The 19,695-nt window shown below is 43.3% G+C and overlaps 1 protein-coding gene across 9 annotated transcripts in view; it reads right to left on the bottom strand.

Moving 5' to 3' along the window:
• Positions 1–19,317, bottom strand: part of SNX19 (sorting nexin 19) — a 41,004-nt gene extending 21,687 nt beyond the window's left edge. For 5 of the 9 annotated variants that reach the window (XR_009220737.1, XR_009220738.1, XR_009220739.1 and 2 more), the window contains exons 1-8: positions 17,164–19,317; positions 15,210–15,348; positions 13,990–14,090; positions 13,754–13,873; positions 11,279–11,409; positions 9,930–10,026; positions 9,256–9,436; positions 6,369–6,498 (exon numbers count right to left, since the gene is read on the bottom strand). Coding sequence is in view for 5 of the 9 variants with exons in the window: in XM_058544794.1 (XP_058400777.1) it covers positions 6,369–6,498; positions 9,256–9,436; positions 9,930–10,026; positions 11,279–11,409; positions 13,754–13,873; positions 13,990–14,090; positions 15,210–15,348; positions 17,164–18,855 (2,591 nt within the window). In the remaining 4 variants the exon portion in view is untranslated. Of the gene's footprint in view, positions 1–621; positions 2,627–6,368; positions 6,499–9,255; positions 9,437–9,929; positions 10,027–10,475; positions 10,540–11,278; positions 11,410–13,753; positions 13,874–13,989; positions 14,091–15,209; positions 15,349–17,163 lie in introns of those variants that run through there. The other 4 variants (XM_058544791.1, XM_058544790.1, XM_058544793.1 and 1 more) reach the window with 4 other exon arrangements.
• Positions 19,318–19,695: the final 378 nt, after the last annotated feature.

The raw sequence follows: 19,695 nt of genomic DNA, 5'->3' as shown, positions 1-19,695 counted from the left end.
AAATCTCACTCCTTACCTTGGCTGGATCTTCCTGCCTAAAACCTTCTACCATCAATGGAGCACAGTACATCTCTCCTCTTTCCCTCCAACCCCATCTATGCCTGCATATTTGTCCAGTTTCCTAAACCTGATTCTGATACATGCAGGGACATTGTCAAGTTTCTTCTGTTTTCAGATATGAGCAGTCTGCACAAGCTGGATTCACTCCTTGGCTTAGACTGCTACTCCCACGCCTCTTCCCCTCCCTTGTCTCTAATTCCAAATAAGGAGTACTCTTTTTTACATAATTGGATGTTCCAGCACAGAAGCTAACAGAGGAGGTCAGGCGCATGCGTGCAAGACTTCCCTTTGACTTAACAATGCCTTTTTTGGGCATCTAACTTCTCTTCAGCTCCCCTCCCCCACTCTCTCCACACCATCAACAATCAAGCGAGATTTATGAAGCTTGGCTCAGATCAGAACTCTTCCAACCTTGGCTTAGAAGAAGGGGTCATGAGGTTGAATTTACTCTCTTTTTTTTTTTCCCTTGCAGGCTAGAGAGAGAGAGAGAGAGCAGGCTAGAGAGAGAGAGAGAGAGCAGGCGAGAGAGAGAGAGAGAGAGAGAGAGAGAGAGAGAGAGAGAGAGAGAGCACGCGAGAGTGAGAGAGTGCACGCTTAGGATTTGGCAGGAGTCCTTGGCATCCAAGGCAGTTATGTTATAAGTCTTTTAAGGGAGCAAGGAGAGTAAACAAAGCTGAAAGCAGAAGAAATTAACTTATCTTCTTGGCGATGATAATGCTGGAGGTTAGAAGATGACATTCTAAGGAGGAGATGCATCTAAATCTAGATGGCTGTACCATCCCTGATGCCAAAACTGCAGTGTGTTCAAGATAACTAGAGCAGCAGCAGTAGCTACCTGTGGCATCAATATCAACTATTCTTCTCTTTAAAGTGCAGAACTTAAAGAAATAGAACCCAAGTACTCTGCAAAAGGATACAGCTCAGATACTTGTGGTGTCAGAGAGAGAACAAGCATGCTGCTTCCTAGGCAGCAGTCATGGGGACAGTATCAGAGAGGTCAACACTGAACTGGGCTGGGACTATACCACACTTCTTGTAGGGGGTAGCAGAGGCAGGTGGAGGGGTGAGGTGCTGCAGCTTTGGGGAGATATCAAATTCCAGCTTATTTGTTTACCAAAGCAAATAAAGCCAAAGAATGTAGCACTGCATGAACTTCTTTTCAAAAATAAAAAATTCAAGCTGTCCAGGGGACAAGTAACATGGCTGACTTCAGGATGTTGCAGGTCCCTTTGTGTTATATGTGAGTGTGCATACATGGAAACGCGGCTTGGATTTTACAAACTAAATGATCATCTTCTCTTGGGGAATGTATACTCTTCCGAGTCAAAGATTTTTGGGGTGGCTTTTATCCCTCAGTCATTATAGCTGAAAATCAAACAAACCTGGGTTCAGATTCTGCCTGTGATACTTACCACCTCTGTGATCTTGGTTAAATAACCAATTCTTGGAAATCCTGAGTTTCCTCATCTTTGAAATTGCGTTCATAATACCTCTCTTACAGAGCTTTTGAGGGGATTAAATGATACAATATGCTTATAGTTAGTGTTCAGCACAGTGTCTGCACAAATTCAACTCTCAATCAATGTTTGCTGGATAGTAAATATCCTGAAGCTGATAAGATGATCAATGTCTATACTCTGAATTCTTAAATAAGCCCTGTCTTTTCCACGTGTACTATGCACATGGGAACTTGCTGGTAAGAGACCATGAGCCACAGGCATCAGATCCTTCGAGTCTCTGGAGGGGGAATTGGGATTCTTTCTCTGGATACCCATGACTTCTTGATTCCTATCTTAAAAAAAAACTTCAGGAACACTGTGGACCCAGCACAAGATATTTGAGAAGAGGGCCAAGATTACCATTAAAAAGATGGAAATAATGATTCATAGGGAAAGATGAAAGGCCTTGAACAGGGAAAGATAAGACTCTTCACTTAATTCTAGTCTATGGAGGCTTAGGGTGAGGAGGTGTCAACCAAGTGTGTTCCTATTTCCGTTGCAGCTAATACGAAACAAAATGGACTTAAGGATAAAGTTTCATCAGATATAAGTAAAAACTGTTTGTCAGGAAGGGATATGAGACAACTGAACAAGTACAAAAAAAATCATCACCTGGAAATATCTATGATGAACAAAGGTAAGAGACCACAGTTACAAAGAATTTTCCAAAAGCAGCTAGCCACAAAATTCTGTTCTTCCACAATATTCATATTGGTTTCATTCAAATTCACTAAATATATTAAAAAATTCCCCCCTTTAACAAATAGAGATGCTATCCCATTAAAAAAAAAGTGAAAAGAAAGTCAAGGGAAATTCAGCTGTAAGTCTTCTCCCTGATTTTTTTTTTACGGCATGAGCTACATGTGGGTTTTCCTCGTTTCCATTCACCAGACAGCCATCTACCCAGCTAACTAGAGGTGCGGTTCTAGTGAAGTGTCAGGGGAGGAGGATGGAAAAGTGAGGAACTTACCCTGATTCAAAAGTTCTTCTCATGAGGAAAGGCACTACTTGATTCCAGTAGCTCTCCCCACCCATGTACCCAGGAGCACCAGTAAACCTGGAAAATACTATGAACTTGGTACTTAGCCTATGCTTGTCTGTGCTGGAAAGAGACCTGATTGGTCTGCTTCCTGATGTAAGACATGGGGATGCTCTGGTTGTTGCTTTAACAAATGAGCCCACTGGCACAAAGTCATCTTGAAAGGATTCACAAACCCTTGACTGTTTAGAAGCCCTATTCTGTGTAACTCAGAGACACGGGTATAATAGGAATAGTGGTAGCTGCAGGAGACTGGTATGGGGTGGGGCATCCTCAAGACATAAAAAGTAGAGAGAATTTGAGGCCACTAGCTGGAGGAATTAAAAACAGAAAATACTTTTTATCCTTTTTTCCTTTTTCTGAAGAGCAAATATTAAGACTTAACATTTACTGGACGTGTTCTATGCACCTAGATACCTAGAGATAGATATCATCATTATTCCTGTTTTGTAGATAAGGAAACCAAAGCTCAGAGAGACTAAATACAGCAGAGTAGTAGTATATTGTAGTTGATAAGAACTTGGGCTTTGGAACACCTGGGTTTGATTTCTGGCTCTACCTCACATTAGCTTTGTGATCATAGATAAGGCCCTTAGCTCTCAATCCCACTAAACTGTAAAATACGTGAAAGTAGAGACTTGGTTTGTTTTGTTCACTACTGATCAGCCCTTAATATTTTTTCAATGAATAAAGGAATAAGACCAAAACAATTTCCCAGTTGGACAGAGAGAGATGAGTATTTTAAGGTGACGTGGGATGAATGCTACAAACAGCCTGGACAAATTTCTACCTGTCAAGCCAAGAAATAGCTTAGACTAGAGTGCATAATAGACTTACTTCTTTACATCCCATCCACTCCATTTTATTCTTGTCTCTTCCCTATCACTAGAGAATTTGTATCATCAGCTACTGAGGTAATGCAACCCGGCTTTGAATTCTCACAGCCTGCAATTCCCTTGTATTTAATCTTCCTGTTTTACACCTTCAAGAACCCTAGCTACATAAAATACTACTTTTTGAATGATCTTCCTGTAATTCCCAAAATATACTTCTCTCTCCTTTATCTGGTACTAGCCCAAGCCCTTTAATATTCTGAGTTAGTCAAACTTTAGGAAAACTTCTTTCTACCTCTTTTATATATGAATCTCAATCTTTTTTTGAGTTTCTCCTGAGTCATCTATACTTTTCTGTTTCTACTGAATAATTTCTTGTTTTCTGAAACAAATTCATCACGTAAATAACTTCGAGGAGGAAGAAGTAATCAATTATCGCATACTAGCTAGTTTTAGGATCTTCCCATTTTTTTGAAAACACTTGGAAGATCAGCAAAAGAAAGCCTAACAGAGGCAGAAGAGAAATGAAGGTTCAATAAGCAATATTCACAAGTGACTGAATACAACATGACTATACTTTCAAGTATAAAGGTATTGAAAAGGGAATTGTTTATTCTTTTATCCAATATTTAATGAGCATCTTCTATGGCCCTGTGTAAGTTGCTGGGCAGATAAGCTGGTTCTGACCCTTAAAGAACTGATAGTCTAGGACAAGGTTTCTCAACCTCTGCACTACTGATATTTTGGGCAGGATAATTCACTGTTGTTCAGGGTGGCGAGGGTGCTGTCTTGTGTAGTGTAGGATGTTTAGCAGCATCCCTGACCTCTATCCACTGGATGAAATAGCTTCCTGCCTCCCTTCCCAGTTGCGACAACCAAAAAGGTCTCTGCCAAATACACCTGGGGGAAAACTGCCCCTCAGTTGAGAACCACTAGTTTACGGAAAGTAGATCATGTCTCTAATACACTGTGATAAGGATTATTAAAACTTTGAGAGTAGAGAATAGGGCTTCTTAATACTGGGGGAAAGTGGGAAAGGATGCCATAGAAAGTTTCACAAAATAAACGACATTTAATGCTTAATTTCTAAAAAACATTTAGCAGTAGGCCAAGCAGACAAGAAAAGGGAAAGTTTGGGATATAGGTAGGAGAACAATGAGTAGAACAAGACAATTCAGGCAGAGACAAAAGGATGAGCAAAGGCCTGAAGGAAGGAGTCCAGAGAGCGTTCAGGCCATGACGGATGATTTGCATGTGGGAGAACTAGAAATAAGGCTGGGACCAGATCATGCCATGTAAGAAAGGAACTGGAATTTTAATATAATAAATAAATGTGTATTTTAAACACAGTGGAGGCCTCAAAAAAAAACCTTACCTAGATCCCCAGTCTATTAAACTGATCAAAATGGAACTGCTTTGATTGGATCATGGTCCACTCAGTTTTCCCCTTAGCTTCTAAGCTGGCTTCTGAAGCATCTCTGCGGAACCCTAGAACTCTGGGTAACATACTAGAAAAATCACTCTTGCAGGCAAGAGGATACCACTGAAGGATATTAAGCACAGAATATATGTTCATATTTGCTTTTCAGAAAAAAGCACTCTAGTAGCAGAGCTGAGTATGGAGGAGGGACAAGGGGGAAAGCCTAAGGTACACAGAATAGGCAGCATTTTATGTGTGGGTTTCACTTGGAGACCAGTCTTCAGTCTAAAATACGTAGGAAAAAGCACATCGGCTTTGGAGTTGTACACATTCAGCTTCAAATTCCACATGTATCATTAATGTGACCTTGGACATGTTAGTTGACCTTGCCAAACTCTACTTTCTTATTCTGTAAAATGGGGCTACCAACCTCACTTGGTGGCTGTAAGAAAATATCAGTAAACAGAGGTCAGGTGCTGGCATACGATAAGCACTCAGCAAATATAAATGTGCATCCTATTCTTTCACTTAGTCTCTGTCTGATTAAAGCTTTTTAGGCTTTCCTGATCCTATGTAACATTGAGTGTGTGAGGCGAGACCTCATAGTTTGTTGTTAATGCATTTTCTACTTGTAGAATAGATACATAATTCTTTATTTAAGAGAAGTTTTTGTTTTTGGAGTGATCTATTAGCATGAACCACATGCTAACAGAAGAGGTCAGGATTTGGCTTCTTACTTTGGGATCTGCCAGGATGTCTTATAAGAGAGAGATCAAAACAAGAGTGGCCAAAGCTCAGCACGACGTGTGCTGTCTGGTTCAGAGAGTGTCTCTGGCCTTCCCCAGTTTAACAAAGCTTGTATTGGTTTCATGGTTAGGAAGTCAGCAGCTAAAAACTCCTTCTATGTACACCTCTTTCAGGAAATTCAAGTGGTGTTGGGATCATAAAGCCGATTTATACAATCCAAGTTTTAAATTCAAGTATCCTTCCATCCCTTACCATCCTGTGTAAGTAAGTACTTCTTCAGTTGTGAATATTTACACCTCCTTCAGAGAAAACAATTTATATTTTGAGAGCACTGATTTGTTTTCTCCTTGTCTTTCTCATTGTTTATCATCACAGTGACTATATATCATCACTTAAGAAAAATGTCCATTGTAATAAGGTGAAAGGTATAGGGCTTAGGGGTATAACTGGGTGGAGAAGTGATCCCAGAGTAGGAAGAATTCAGCTGAAGTATTTTGAGATCACAGCAGTGTCTGTAACTCAGTGGATTATGCCAGAATTTTTACAGAAGCAGACCCATTCCAACTTTACACAACAAGGCAATTAATGAACGCTTTCTGATATTTTCCAGGCAGTCTTCATCCCTGTACCCCTATAATGCGAGTGTATCTTTCCTTACGGCCACAGGTTTCCTGGACTCTACACTTTCTCTTTCTAGTGGAGAATTTAGCATCACATCCAACCCATGTCCACTTGAGGCTCTAATGTGAAGGAGAACTTAGTGGTCTTACCTCTGAATCAGGGTCCCAAAGATAAGATGAAGAACTTTTTGCATGTTTTCCGTACATAACCACTTCCACTGTTCCATTAGCAGCAAGAGAAGCAGATCCAGGGCTGTGTCAGCTAACGCTGTCTCTGTTCCTGGAGAATGAAAAGGCATCAAAAGTAACTCCGAAAAGATACATACTTGAGGAATATATTTCAATGTACTGGGTCTTTTCCACCTTTTTATCAATCATCTTGTATTTTTGTAATCCTACTGTACTTAAATCAAGTCAAGAGATGTTTACATCATATTTAAAAAGTTCAGTGATAGGCTCTATCTCTTTACATTTCCTTTTTTCTTTTTTTGGTGAGGAAGACTGTCACTGAGCTAACATTTGTTGCCAATCTTCCTCTCTTTGCCGAGAAAGATTGGCCCTGAACTAACATCTGTGCCCATCTTCCTCTATTTTGTATATGGGATGCTGCCACAGCATGGCTTGATGAGTGGTGCATCAGTCCATGACTGGGATTCGAACCTGCGAACCCCGGGCCGCTGAAGTGGAGTGCGCGAACTTAACCACTAGGCAACCGGGCCGGCCTCACGTTACAATTTTTTTGTGTTCCTTAGCCACTTAGTAAGTATTTTTTATCTTTTTAAAAGATTTTGCATATAATTCTTTTGCCTACCTAGCTTCTCTTTCTTTTCTATTTCCCCCAGGGAGCTGAATACATTTTGTTCTAAGTAAGTGCTCACAACTGGTGACTAACTGGAATTGGCAAGGCCCAGTCTCTTCCATCCTTATATTCCACTTGCTTCCACAAAGCATCATGGAAATGTTGTGGGCAGCAGACTTAGAGAAAGATTTGGGATTCATTTTCCCAAAAGAGTTGCTTTGAAAGCATCTCCATTACTCAGAGCTGTTGGGTTGTGATCCAGGAAGCTTCAGTTTGATTTTGAGATAACATGTAGTTGTAGGAAGAGCATTACACCTCTGGGAAAATGTCATGACAATTACCGATTTCTTTCCTGTTTCAAAGACTGAAAAGGCCACAAATGAGCTCATACCCACACTAAGCTGAAGTCTCCTAAACAGATGTGTTTGATGGATGGAAGCATCTGTTTTCTAACCCTGTTCAGGGGGTCCCATGTCACCTCTGATTTGCTTCCTGGGAGACCTCCCCAGGTGTACATAATGTTCCAGAATGAATCTCAGCTTTCTGGTGCCACTGCTGTGATTAATATTATAAGTAATCATCAACAATAATTTTGTTAGTTTAGGACCAGTGGGTATTCTCTGGGCCAGCTTGCCCAAGCTGTCCTCCCTTAAGGGTTCTTTTGGAACATGAATGACGTCAAATTTGGATGAATCTGCTGGAAATGAATCCTACTTTCTTCTTAATCCCATCTAATATATATTTTCTTTTTTCTGCATTGTATTTCAAGGTGTCATGGGAGCTTATGTATTTGCTTTCTACTCATTTGCTCAAAGAGGGGATATTCAGTTCCTTGGGAAACAGCATCATCCTGAGCCTTAGTCACCCTCTCCAATTCTATTACTCAAGGTTAGCATCTACCTAGAGCTGCCACCATGTGGTGACAATTAGTCATAGCAGCAAAAAATAAGAAAGCAAACAAGGCATCAATCTTCTTAAAGAAGAGAGTAAATTTTCTATCATATGATGAGCATTTTGAGTCTCTCAGGGTTAGAAGAGAGGTTTTAGAGATATGATGTTCAAAATTTACAGGCTTGATTTTGGCTATAATTATTGTTTTACCCATGCCATTTTATTTATAATTTCTCACACTTCTCTGATGCTTTTGCTGTCATAATACTTCATTTATTTAACCAGTGAGATAAGTGTGAAGAGATGGGGTTGTAAACTCCATTTTTCACACAGTTAAGTTGAGGTCCATAGAGCAGAGGTCAGGTGACTGTTCATGAGCACCTGAGAAACAATGGTGAAATCAGCCTTTTTTTTCTTTCTGAACCCAAGATTTTGTGATCTTTTATTTTCAGTGGGAGACTGTCTTGGTGGAATTGAAAAACTTTTTTCTTCTAAGTTCTAGCTCAGCAAACACACTAATATCTGGGGCTCCCAATTTTTCCTCTGTAGAAAACATCTGCACTTCTTCTGGGAAGCAAACCCGCCCTGCCTCAAATGCTTACAAGGAGAGAGCAGTGTCCTCCTCTCTTCTCCCTCCCTGCTCTACCTTTGGTAACTAGGTGGTGTCATTTGCCATGGCTAATAAATAAAACAGAAGGAACAGACCTAGGGAAAAAGATGAATTCCATTTTGCACATGTTGTACTTCAGTTGCCCTGTGGTATATCTAAGTGGAGATTTCCAGAAGGCAATTGGAAATACAACATCCAATATTTAGGCATCATCAGCACATGTGTTAGAGTTGAAGCCAACAGTACGGATGAGATCACCCAGGGGGAGCGTGCAGAGTAAGAACAGTGAGCCAAAAATAAAGCTCTGGAAAGCTAATAAGAGAGCCAACAAAGGGGACTGAGAAGGGACCCCAAGAGAGGCAGACAGAAAACCAGGAAAAGTGGTACTAAAGACACTAAAGGAAGAAAGTTTCTAGATAAAGGGAGTAGTCCCAAGATATGCCAAAGTATGCCAAAAATATCTTAAATAAGATAATGATACTATAAGTATGAATCCTATCTTGCTGGATTGGAACTCACTGTTTTTGTGCCTTGCTCTTCTGCTCGATTCCGTTCCAGGGACTGTGCGTATCCTTTGTATCCCAGCACTCTGCACAGTACCTGACACTGGTGTTTAACACATGGCTTGCTTAGCTGAACAGAAGAGAAATTACAGCAACGAATCCCAACTACGACAAGTCCCAAGTGGACGGTACCCTGGCTCCCTTCTCTGTGGGTGCAGAGATCTTGTCACTCACCTGGATCCCCGTGGCTGAGGTCTTGGGCTGGCACAGCTGCATGTGACAAGTAACCATCCACACATCCTTGGGGAATTTGTTCAGGATCTTTTTCTGGGGTTTCTGCTGGCTGCATTTCTAGTAACTTTGTCTGTTTTTCAATAAAGGATTCCATTCCAGACATGGATAGTATCTCTGACTCCTGAAGAAAGAGCCAGTGGCATTATCAGATAAAGATGCAGAAAGCAGGAGAGCAACCACAGCACTTTAGGTCTTCCCTGTTCCTTCCCTGTGAAAGTATCATGAGGACAGAACCCAAATGACTCTGTGACCACCTTCGGAAAGTTTTTATCTTTTACCTAGGTTCCGAGTAAAACAGTGCCTTTGTATTCTCACCTGCTGCAAACAGTTTCGGGTCATGTGTTCGCTTCCAGGAACTGGCTTTCTTTCTCATTCTTTCATCCATTATCCCAAACCCATGACCCTTGAGAAGCCAACCTGCCAACCTAGGACTAGTAGAAATTCCAAACCACTCAAAGAAAATACTTTTAAGAATAAAAATTAGAGCTTCCAGATGTTGGTTAAGTCCTTCAGCAAGTCCTAAGTCCTTTCTGACTTTGGAGAATGTCTCAACTGCCTATAACTGCAGGATTAACACCCCAGCTATTAATTCTAGTTCTCTAGGAACTTCTTACCACACTGCCTTCCTGGAGACAATAGAGAATCTTCTCATGTGCTTCAGTCATATTCAGTGCTGGAGCAATTTTACTGGATGAGAACCTCAGTCTGGACCTGGAACAGAAACAAAGAGCAGAAACGGAATGTAATTCCTGGTCTTGATCCCCATACAAAGGGCTGACAAGTATTAATACCTCACAACAAGAACACCCATACTTGTTCTTGGGAGCTTTCTGTGGTTAGAGTTGCCAGGAGAGATCTGGCCCTGAAATCTTCCAAACAATATATATTCTGGCAATCCTTAATATACAGTGCAACTCTTACACTAAGCTATGTCTACAATGCATTTGTGAAAGGGCTTTTGCTAATGTAAAATAGGGACCAGTATCCCCATAGGCTAGAAAAGTGGCTAGCACATACTATGCACTCATGAAAATTTTGTTGAGGATTAAACAGATAAGTGGCATTGACCAAAGTTTTTGTTGTTGGTGGTACTCTTTGTGCACATCCACTTATTCCCCTTGTGTTCCAAATAAAACCAGAGAAGGTTTGCAAGTGCTAACCTCAGTGCTTCAAGGAATAGTGTTCTCATAAGCACAGGCATCATGGTCATCCTTTAAAATACGGATCTGGTAAAAAAAAGGCTAAGAACTGTGAGTCTGTTATTGCTCGCCCGTGAAACGAACACAGAGACAAAGACAGACAGTCAGACAGACACGCATACATACAAACACTCTCTACTGCCTCCCCTATCACATACACATTCTTTCTTCATAATGGCCCAGATACAGATAAGAAGTTTCCAGTAAGGGTAAGTATGGTGCCCTTCCCTTCCACATGTTTGTTGGCTTTGAGTGATGCCAGGGAACATCTGGGACCTCAGTGCAGGAGAGAGTAGCAGCAGTAACCAGTTACTAAAACAGAGCCTGCAGGTGTCCATTCTAGTCCTTTTCTGTTTATTGCTAGTATATGCAACTTCTGAGCCAAGATTTCTAGAAATGATGGCAAACAGAGATTGGTTATAAGCCTTAATTCTTAATAGGAAAGAAACATCTCAATTTTCCAGGAAAACAGAAAAAGAGAATATCCATATTCTAGAGTTTTCCTTCTAGTCGAAAATCCCTGGCCACTTTGGGCTCTGAGTTCCCATAGCAAGACAAACATTCAGCAGGGCTGCCTATGCAGGATCTCAGGCTCCTCTGGGTGGAGCATCGAGGAGTCTGGGGTCTGGCTTCACATAAAAACTGGTATGTATGACACATCTCCTCTCTTCTTGGGCTTGAGAGCGGGGATAGGCTTTGGCTGAGGATTGGGGATCAACCTGAGAACTGGGAAAGAGTCCCTGGGTGACTGAAGGGCTTCTCACTTGCTAGCCTTCTTGCCTTCTGTCTGGGGCTTGCTTTCTGTCTCGGCCTCACTCAGCTCCTCTGTGGGGCTCTGGGGTTCGGAGCGAGGAAATGCTGTCTTCAAGGTGTCCACGATAGCACTCACCACCATCTGCAGGGGTCAGAGGTGCAGTGTCAGATGGAAACCACCAAAAGAGCAGTTGTCTTTCGGTGCTTTATGCAATCAGGACAAGTAGATAGTTAGGCTATCTAGCAGAGCGTTATCCATCAGTACAGTCAAATACTAGCTAATGACAGTGGCAAATATCCTCCCTTTTCTCTACAGTCATAAAAATCTTCTTCATCACAGAGTTAAGACAAATAATGCCATGGGAAAAGAAGCCAAAACAAACAATGGGATAAATAAAAACCTGGGAGCTCAGCGGGCTGGTGAAATATTTTTCATTTTTAATTTCTTACTTTGTATATAAAAGAATGATTTTTAGTTTCCAAATTGATAATACTTTCACCCAGATGTGAATAAGTAGAAGTTACATAGGTAGGAATATATGGAGAAAAGAAAGAGTGAAGAAGATTATCAAAATAAGAAATACAGTCTAGAGGCATATATAATGTAAACATGCTCAGTGTAATTCACACAGAGTAAAGAACTGTTTTTTTCCAGTTAATTCAAACAATTTCTCTTCTTTAAGTACAGAAAAAATAACAAAAATCACTCAGGTCAAAATTAAGGAATTTGGAATTGATATAAACTTCTCTATTCATAAAGACCAAATAAAACAATCCTCACTGAAAAGTAAGAATTATCTCTATTTCTCAGAATGGGAAAATGACATATTTGCTAAAAAGGAAAATGTACAATCAAGTGAAATCCTAAAATATCAAAGAAACGCAAAGAAACATTTTCTTTCCCTTTGGTACCTCTTGCTAATTAACACTGCTAGCTGACAGCAGCACCATGCCTTCTTTAACTCATTCCTGCGTTAACCCTCTACAAGGAGCATAGCTAGCACAGCTAAGACAAGGCTGAAATGGTTGAGCCAGACTGCAACAAAGACTAGGGGATAACAAAGCAGGGAAAGAACAAAGAGGATAGCGTGAATGTAGACAACGTAGTTTAGAAAATATAACTTGCTCTTTAGCCTCACAAAATTGTAGTGTGTGGGGAGGGTCCTTACCTGTCTTGCTGACTGTTCTATCATGAGCAAGTAGTACAGTACATGGCTTTCAATAGGCAAGCAGTAAGTACATGCTGAAAGAATTAATGAATGAACACATCTGCACGGATGAACACATCTGCATGGAACTCTGGGGATTTTACTTCATTCATCCTTTTCTAGTTTGGTTTCTTCCTCATAGCAGGGAATGCCTCCTGACTCCTACCACATGAAATTCCACATCATCATTTTATCCCCTGAAGTCTAGATGAGAAGAGGGAGGTCCCTCTTCTACCAATGAGTCAGTTTTCTAACCTTTTAAAACATATGCCATTTTTTGATAAACATAAACCTCAGACTTCTGCCCCGAGACTCTAAAAATCAGTTGGTAATCACTGCTTACAGGCTCCAACGTGTTACACAAATGTCCTTCTCCTATCATCTCCAAAGGTTCTGATACAGGCTCTTGAAGGTACAATTTTCTTCATACTCTGTTCTCTAGCAGAGAATCACTTTGTTGTTAGTGATGCTGAGTTGATTTCAACTCCTACCGACTCTGTGTATAGCAGAGCAGAACCCCGCCCAATCTTTTTTGCGCCATCCTCTCACCTTTTGGCGCTCTATCAGACAATGCTCTGCTGCTGTTCATAGGGTTTTCATAGCCAATTTTTTCGGAAGTGGGTGGCCAGGTCCTTCTTCCTAGTCTGTCTTAGTCTGGAAGCTCCACTGAAACCTGTCCACCATAGGTGACCCTGCTGGTATTTGACATACTGGTGGCATAGCTTTCAGCATCACAGCAACACGCAGCTGCACAGCTGCGACAACCTACAGACAGGTGGTGTGGTTCCCCGACTGGAAAAGGAACCTGGGCCATGGCGGTGACAGCACCAAATCTTAATCACTAGACCACCAGGGCTGGCTATAGAGAATCACTAAATCAACCTAAATTCAGCTTAATGTCCTGCCTTAGCGCTCTCTTTCCTGAGTGACCAACACTGGGAATGATCTTCACCTCCAGAAGAGACTTTCCTGCCCCCACTTATTTATAGAGGGACTGACCTACCCTTACATCTCTCTACTAGAATGACAATCTCTTGATATCCCCAGGAGATATGTGTACATTTATAGTGGCAGGGGTATTGTATCCTCATAGTTGCTCATTGTAATTCAGCAAGTTGATGATCCAACCAATATTTGGCAAAAGGTCTTGAAAATTCTAGTCTGTGTTCCACTGACTCCTCTGTGCTACCTTTCCCCACCTCCCACCTCCCTTATTTTTCAAGCATTGCCTCCACTCTGATGAGACACTAAGACTGAGTACAGTGGCCCTGCTAGTACCTTGTCTATCCTGGAGACCATGAACGGTTTCTTGACAAAGGCAATACGAGCATCTGTGTTCAGAGCAAGGAACTCCTGCACCTCCTCACTGTTAGCGATCTCAGGAATGGAACACAGTTGCTGCAAAAGACACAAGAAGGACTTCAAAGAGAAATTCTGGTCCCCAGATCTCTCCAACACGGCTTGAGTGTCTGGTGGTTAGAAGGAGAGCAGAGCCAAAACAGAAGGATGCTGACCTTTAAGAATGATTCCAGGAGGCTCTTACGGGCTTCTACTCTGTCACTATCCATGTTTCCAAATGGAAGATCTGGAAAGAGTTTTTTAGGACCCTTCACATCTTAAAAAAAAAAAAAAAAAGAGCTCAGTCACTTAACATTCACTGAGAGCTATTCCATATAAAACACATCATATATGTCAAGAAAAGAGAACTGTTATTTCCCTGAGATTTTTTTATTTCAGGAGTTCCAAATATACCCAAATATAAAAATAATAATAATAAATAGAATAAAATAAAATAATAAATAAAAATAATTCCAAATATAAAAATAAGGAGAGAATACATACAACCTTCTCTCATTATTAATGTGAATACTAAGGTATAAGAGGCCACACACTACAGTGGTTATGAATCAAGGCTCTGAAATCCAACTGCCCAAGTTTAAATTTTGGCTCCAATCTATACTATAATGACCTTAGGCAAGTTGCTTAATTTTTGTTTCTTTTCTGTAAAATGGGGATAGTTGTAGTATCTATCTCATAAGCTGTTATGAGAATTAAACGAACTAATGTGTGTAAAGCGCTTGGAAGAGAACCTGGCATATATTGTCAAGGATGACTGAGTATTATCTAATCTTATTAAGCTATGTTATTATTAAACTAATGTTATTAAGAAAGAAAATGCATAATCGAAATCCACAATTTATGCCTAATTTATTAAAATGTTTGTGTGAGCGTCAGCATTCTTTTAAAAAACAAAGTAGCTGCTTACTAGCTGATTTTTAGAGTTAAATTTTATTACATTTTCTGACATCCCTGTGCCTTATGGGTGTCAAACAGCAGACAAAAAAAGCCTGGTTGTTAAAGAAAAAGTGGCAAGGATTTCTGGATAATATTTTAATATTTAAGAGCAATCTATGAATCTAGAAAAGTTAATTTAACTCTTCATGCTACCTCATAGGCACAGATGGCAATGTGAAAGTTTCTTTCTTAAGTTTAAACTAGATAGGGTCCAAGAACAAAGCATTCAGTGGCAAAGGAGCACCTCAACAAGAATGTGATCAGTGCTGTCTAGCACTAAAACCCTAAAACACCTGAAAGCAACCTGGGGGAGCACAGTAGGACCTCTGATGCTGCATTCTCCTCCATCCCGCCCCACAAACCAATAGGCCTCCAGCCTCTCAATCAGGGCTGGATATGAAAAGCAAGCAGGCAGTCTGGGGCTGGGGAAACTCCTGACTTTTGATGAACTTTCGCAGATCTGATTTCTCCTCCAGACGGGTCTGCAAATTCAGGAATTCGCGGTAGCGGCGATTCACAGTGTGGTAGGCCAACTGCTGCAGGCCGCTGCTGTTCTCACTGTCAAGCGCTGTCTCATACTGTTGAATGAACAAATCTGTTTACTGCATCAGCTCAATGGCCACAAAGAAAGAGCAGAATAGGGGTAAAGGGAGGGAGATGTTCCTATTCTGTTCCTGAACCAATGATGTCTGATTGCTGCTCTAGGTTGTAATGAATAACTCAAATTCCAAGGGTGGCTGAAATAACGAATGAGATGCATTTCCCAATATATGTGGCCCAGAACGCGAGAAAAATGACTTTTACTGTTCTCTACTCCTTCTTCCATCTCAAAGCTCCCTCCAACAACACTTCCTTTACTTATAAAAATGGCTACATAACTATTTTTCAAATCCGTAAGACAGAGAATAAAACAGAAGGTACAACACCAATAAAAATGATACCACCTCTTTCACCCCTAAATTGTGGGGTTGGACATTATAAGGGGATCATCATTTTGCCATTATACTCAACCAGTGGTTATCTATGTTAGTTGGGGGAAGAACAAATAATCCAAAACAGCTGATGAACAAAAATCATTTGTTTGCCTGAAATGCCTTAAAGGGACATGTGTTTTGTTTTGCTTTGGGCAGATTATTATTCTTGGAGCTAAACTGAATTTTATTTTCCTAAGCGTGTATCATCTGTATGATTAGAAGTCATGTGAAGATTGGAGGTGTTGTAAGGAGTCAAAGGCTGTCTTCATATGCTTGGAAGGCCAGAATGTGGGAAAAGAACTTGAATTGTATGTTCCCCCAAAGCGAACACCCTAAACAGCGTGAAAGCTGCAACTTAGTACAGGGGAACACTTTTTGACAGAGTACTTAAGATATAATGAAATGCTGTGGAAGAACTATATATGTGCTTGTTCTCATTACAAGTAGGTTACCATTATTACTTGGTCGAGGTATTATACTGTGGGCAAGTGATGGAAGAAATGATCTCCTTGTTGGTGGGACTTGAGGACGGTGTTTTAAAATTCTTTAGAGCCAGAGAGAGAGCTGACATGAGCAAAGTCATCCCTCAGACCAGTACTGAGAAGGAAAGGCCTAGGTAAGAGACAAAGGTGGAATTCACGGTGGGGATCTTAAACTTGGAGCACTTAGAGTTATGATGCTTTCTGTGGAATATTCTGCTCCTTGAAGAACACTATTCAATACTGATATATTCCCAAATCTGGCTGCACCTCAAAATTATTTGGGCTGTTTTTTAAATATACAGATTTTGATAGGCTCTGGTGGAATCTGAATGAGAATTTCTAAGAGTGGGTCCCAAGATTCTATATTTTTTTAAAAATACAACTCTCCAGGTGACTTACAAGCAGCCTACCCTAAAGCCAGTTTTAGGGAACTGTTGTTCTAATCGAACCAGCCATCTGACACATGAACCTCCTTCATATCATCTCTGCCAAGCAGCTCCTACTTCTGTGCTTAAACATCGCTAGGAATGAGGAACTTGCTGCCTTCTAAGGTATATACATGTATATAATAGGTATATAATAACCTTCCTTCCTAAAACAAAATAGAAACAAAACTAGTCTTTAAAAAAAAAAAAAAAAGAGAAATTAGCAGGGAAGAAGTTTGGGAAGAGAATTTCTGGACAAGACTCTCTACATTGGGAACCACGGAAAAATATAACCCTCGATATCCTAACAATCCTGAGATTCTAGGATTGTTTGTGGGGGTATTGCATAGAAGCCTACTCTGCTTTACAAATGAGCTTCAGACCGTTCATGTCTGAATTAAACACAGCAAACTAAGTAAGAGTAGCTTCTCTCAGAACTCTAGCTTCACTGACTCTGCTTTCCAAACCACTTCCCAGCCCAGAGTGGATGACCACAGTTCTAATCCTGTTACCTTCACTGTGTAGAGTGTGTATGGGTGGAATCCGGTGCCACTGTGCTCTCGAGCAGTAATAGTGCCAGTGATTCGAAGGTTCTGGATGACAACAGGTCCATCTGGACTGCTCAGGGGCTCAAAGCTGAAGGTGGCTGAGCTGAGAGGACCGGGTGGAGAGGAGGAAAGCAGAACCTGTGGCAGACTAGGATCTGGGGAGCTCACATCATTGGTGAGATCCTTCTCTAAGCATGAGGGTCGTGGGGGGCAGGTCCTTTCCGAACCTGCCAGCAAAGGTGTAAGAGAGGTGACATCTCCTTGCTCTACCTCCTTGTCTGCTGTGTCAATCTGGATCTCTGGGCAGGAATTCAGCATGGAGACCAGGAGGCCTGACTCTGGACCCTCCTCAGGCTCTGCTTCTTCAATTCCTTCAGATCCTTCACCATCCTTAGACTCTGGAGACTGGGAACCCCCTAAGGTACACAGGGCATCCTGGATCCTGTCAGAGAGGAAGTTGCCTGGGGTCATGAGCATGATGGTTTCTTTGCCCAGTTCAGACAATGGAGACTCCAGCTCTGCATCTTCACATAAGAACAGGGGGCCTCCAACATCTGGCTGTAGGAAATGAGATGAGTTATTTCCTACCTTTCTTTCTTCTGGCACTCCACCCAAATCTCCCTCTATAGCTTCATGGCCTTCTTCAACTTCTGGGGAGCGGCGTGAAGACCCCTCTGGCTCCCTACAGTTTAGGAGCACTGGGGCTGCTGCTGGAGAAGGGGCTCTCACTTCTGGTAGGTTCTGTACTTCAACAATCAGTGGCAGAGATGTAGGCACTGTGGGATGTTCCAGGGCACTTCCTGGGCGGAGTGGTTTAACCACTCCTGCCGGATTATTTCTTGCCTTGGAAAAGATGCCCACGAGTACAAGGTGGATCCAGTCAGGATCTGACAGCTTGCTGATGAGCGGTAAGATAACATTGCAAGTAATGAGTTCCACCACCACATGGCGTCCGGTCCGGGTCTCTAAGTGGGGCTTTGGTACCAGCCCTTGAAGCAACAAATTCACAGTGCCCCGTGTATAGGCGACCTCAGCACTGGGGCTTTGTACAGCAGGGTGTGGGGCAGCAGCCCGGCAGTAAGCCTCCCAGAGCTGGGAGGGCTCCACAGTACCACTCTGCTTCCCTGCGGCGGCCTCCTTTGCCTGAATATAGCTCTGCAGGTGACAACCGCAGAGCGTCAGAACCCTCTGGGCGAGAGCACGACTGTCCACCACGCCCATCCTCCTCCGGAGTTCCTGGACCAACCCTCTCATGGCTGCCTCCATTTCTTCCTCGAAGGCTGGCTCCTGGCTCACTGAGCGATACCAGGATGACACAAAGTCTCGAACAATCATCTGGATGGTGCGGTTGATCTCCTGTTCCAACTGCTTCTCTGCCTCAGGGTTGGGAGCGCAGACGGCCATCGGGATGAAGCGTTCCAAGTGCAGTCGACCTGAAGCCCCCACCACGGCGTCTGAGCCCAGCCATCCTCCCAGCACCGCCAGCAATGCACACAGAAGGCACAGGAGCCACACGTTGACCAGAAACTGGATGACCAGGAGCCAACAGAGCACGACCCCTACGGCCATCAGCTTCCGGCTGCTCAGCAGATTACTGAGGCCACAGCCGGACCCCCCTGGGGTCGCCTGGAACGCGGATCCTGTCTCCGCCTTCATGGCTGAGAGGCCCAGGCGGCTCCGCGCGACGACCGCCCTGTTTTGCTTCAGAGCCGGGGACCGGGGCACTCGCTGCCCGGATCCGGGAGACCCGGGCCGCTCCCCAGGCCCCGGGGGCTCGGGGCGCTGCACGGCCTACAGGCGCCGCGGCTCGCCCGCGCTCCAACCCCTGCCCGCGGGGCCGCTGCTCTCCAGGAAAACTCGGCGGCCCTCACGAGCCGCGCTCGGCCACAAGAGCCTCTCGGCCGCCTCCGGGCGCCGGGGCGGGCCTCCGCGGCCCTCACCCAACTTACAGACGCCGACCGCCGGGGCCGCACGACCGGGCCGCACACCGCGGGGGCGCGCCCAGCCCGAGCCCGGAGGCGCAGTGGGCTCAAGGGTGTCTTCTCCGCAGGCCCTGGAGAAGACCTCCGCCGGCCGCGGCGGCCCAGGTCCCCGCGCTCCACAGGCCGCCGTCCGTCAAGGCTGTCGGCCGGCGGCGGCCGGCGACAGCTTCCGGGTCGACGTCGGCGGAGCGTGGCACGCTGGGAGAGCGTCCGCGCGCCCCAGGGCGCGGCACTGCCCGGCGCCCCCTGGTGGTGATGAGCCGCAGTGAACGCACCGGCGCCAACTGATCTCGGAACCGGAGTGCAGGCGGGGCGGGTGCTCGCGTAGGGTGGGCCAAAATTCCCACAGCGATTGGGACAGAGAGCGGCCTTGCAGGCAGTGACGCTCAAAGACTCAGACTTTCAGCTCTAATCACTAAATGAAGTCTGCAAACACCTTTTGCTGCTTAGGCAAACTCTCAATAATCCAGTTTATTTTAATCCCGTGTGGGCATGTTTTCATTGGCCTGATACA

This window comes from Diceros bicornis, chromosome 7 (genome assembly GCF_020826845.1).
Source record: "Diceros bicornis minor isolate mBicDic1 chromosome 7, mDicBic1.mat.cur, whole genome shotgun sequence".
Lineage (NCBI taxonomy): Eukaryota > Metazoa > Chordata > Mammalia > Perissodactyla > Rhinocerotidae > Diceros > Diceros bicornis.
Note: the sequence above shows the minus strand (reverse complement) of the source record. Positions and strands in the feature narration are given on the sequence as shown.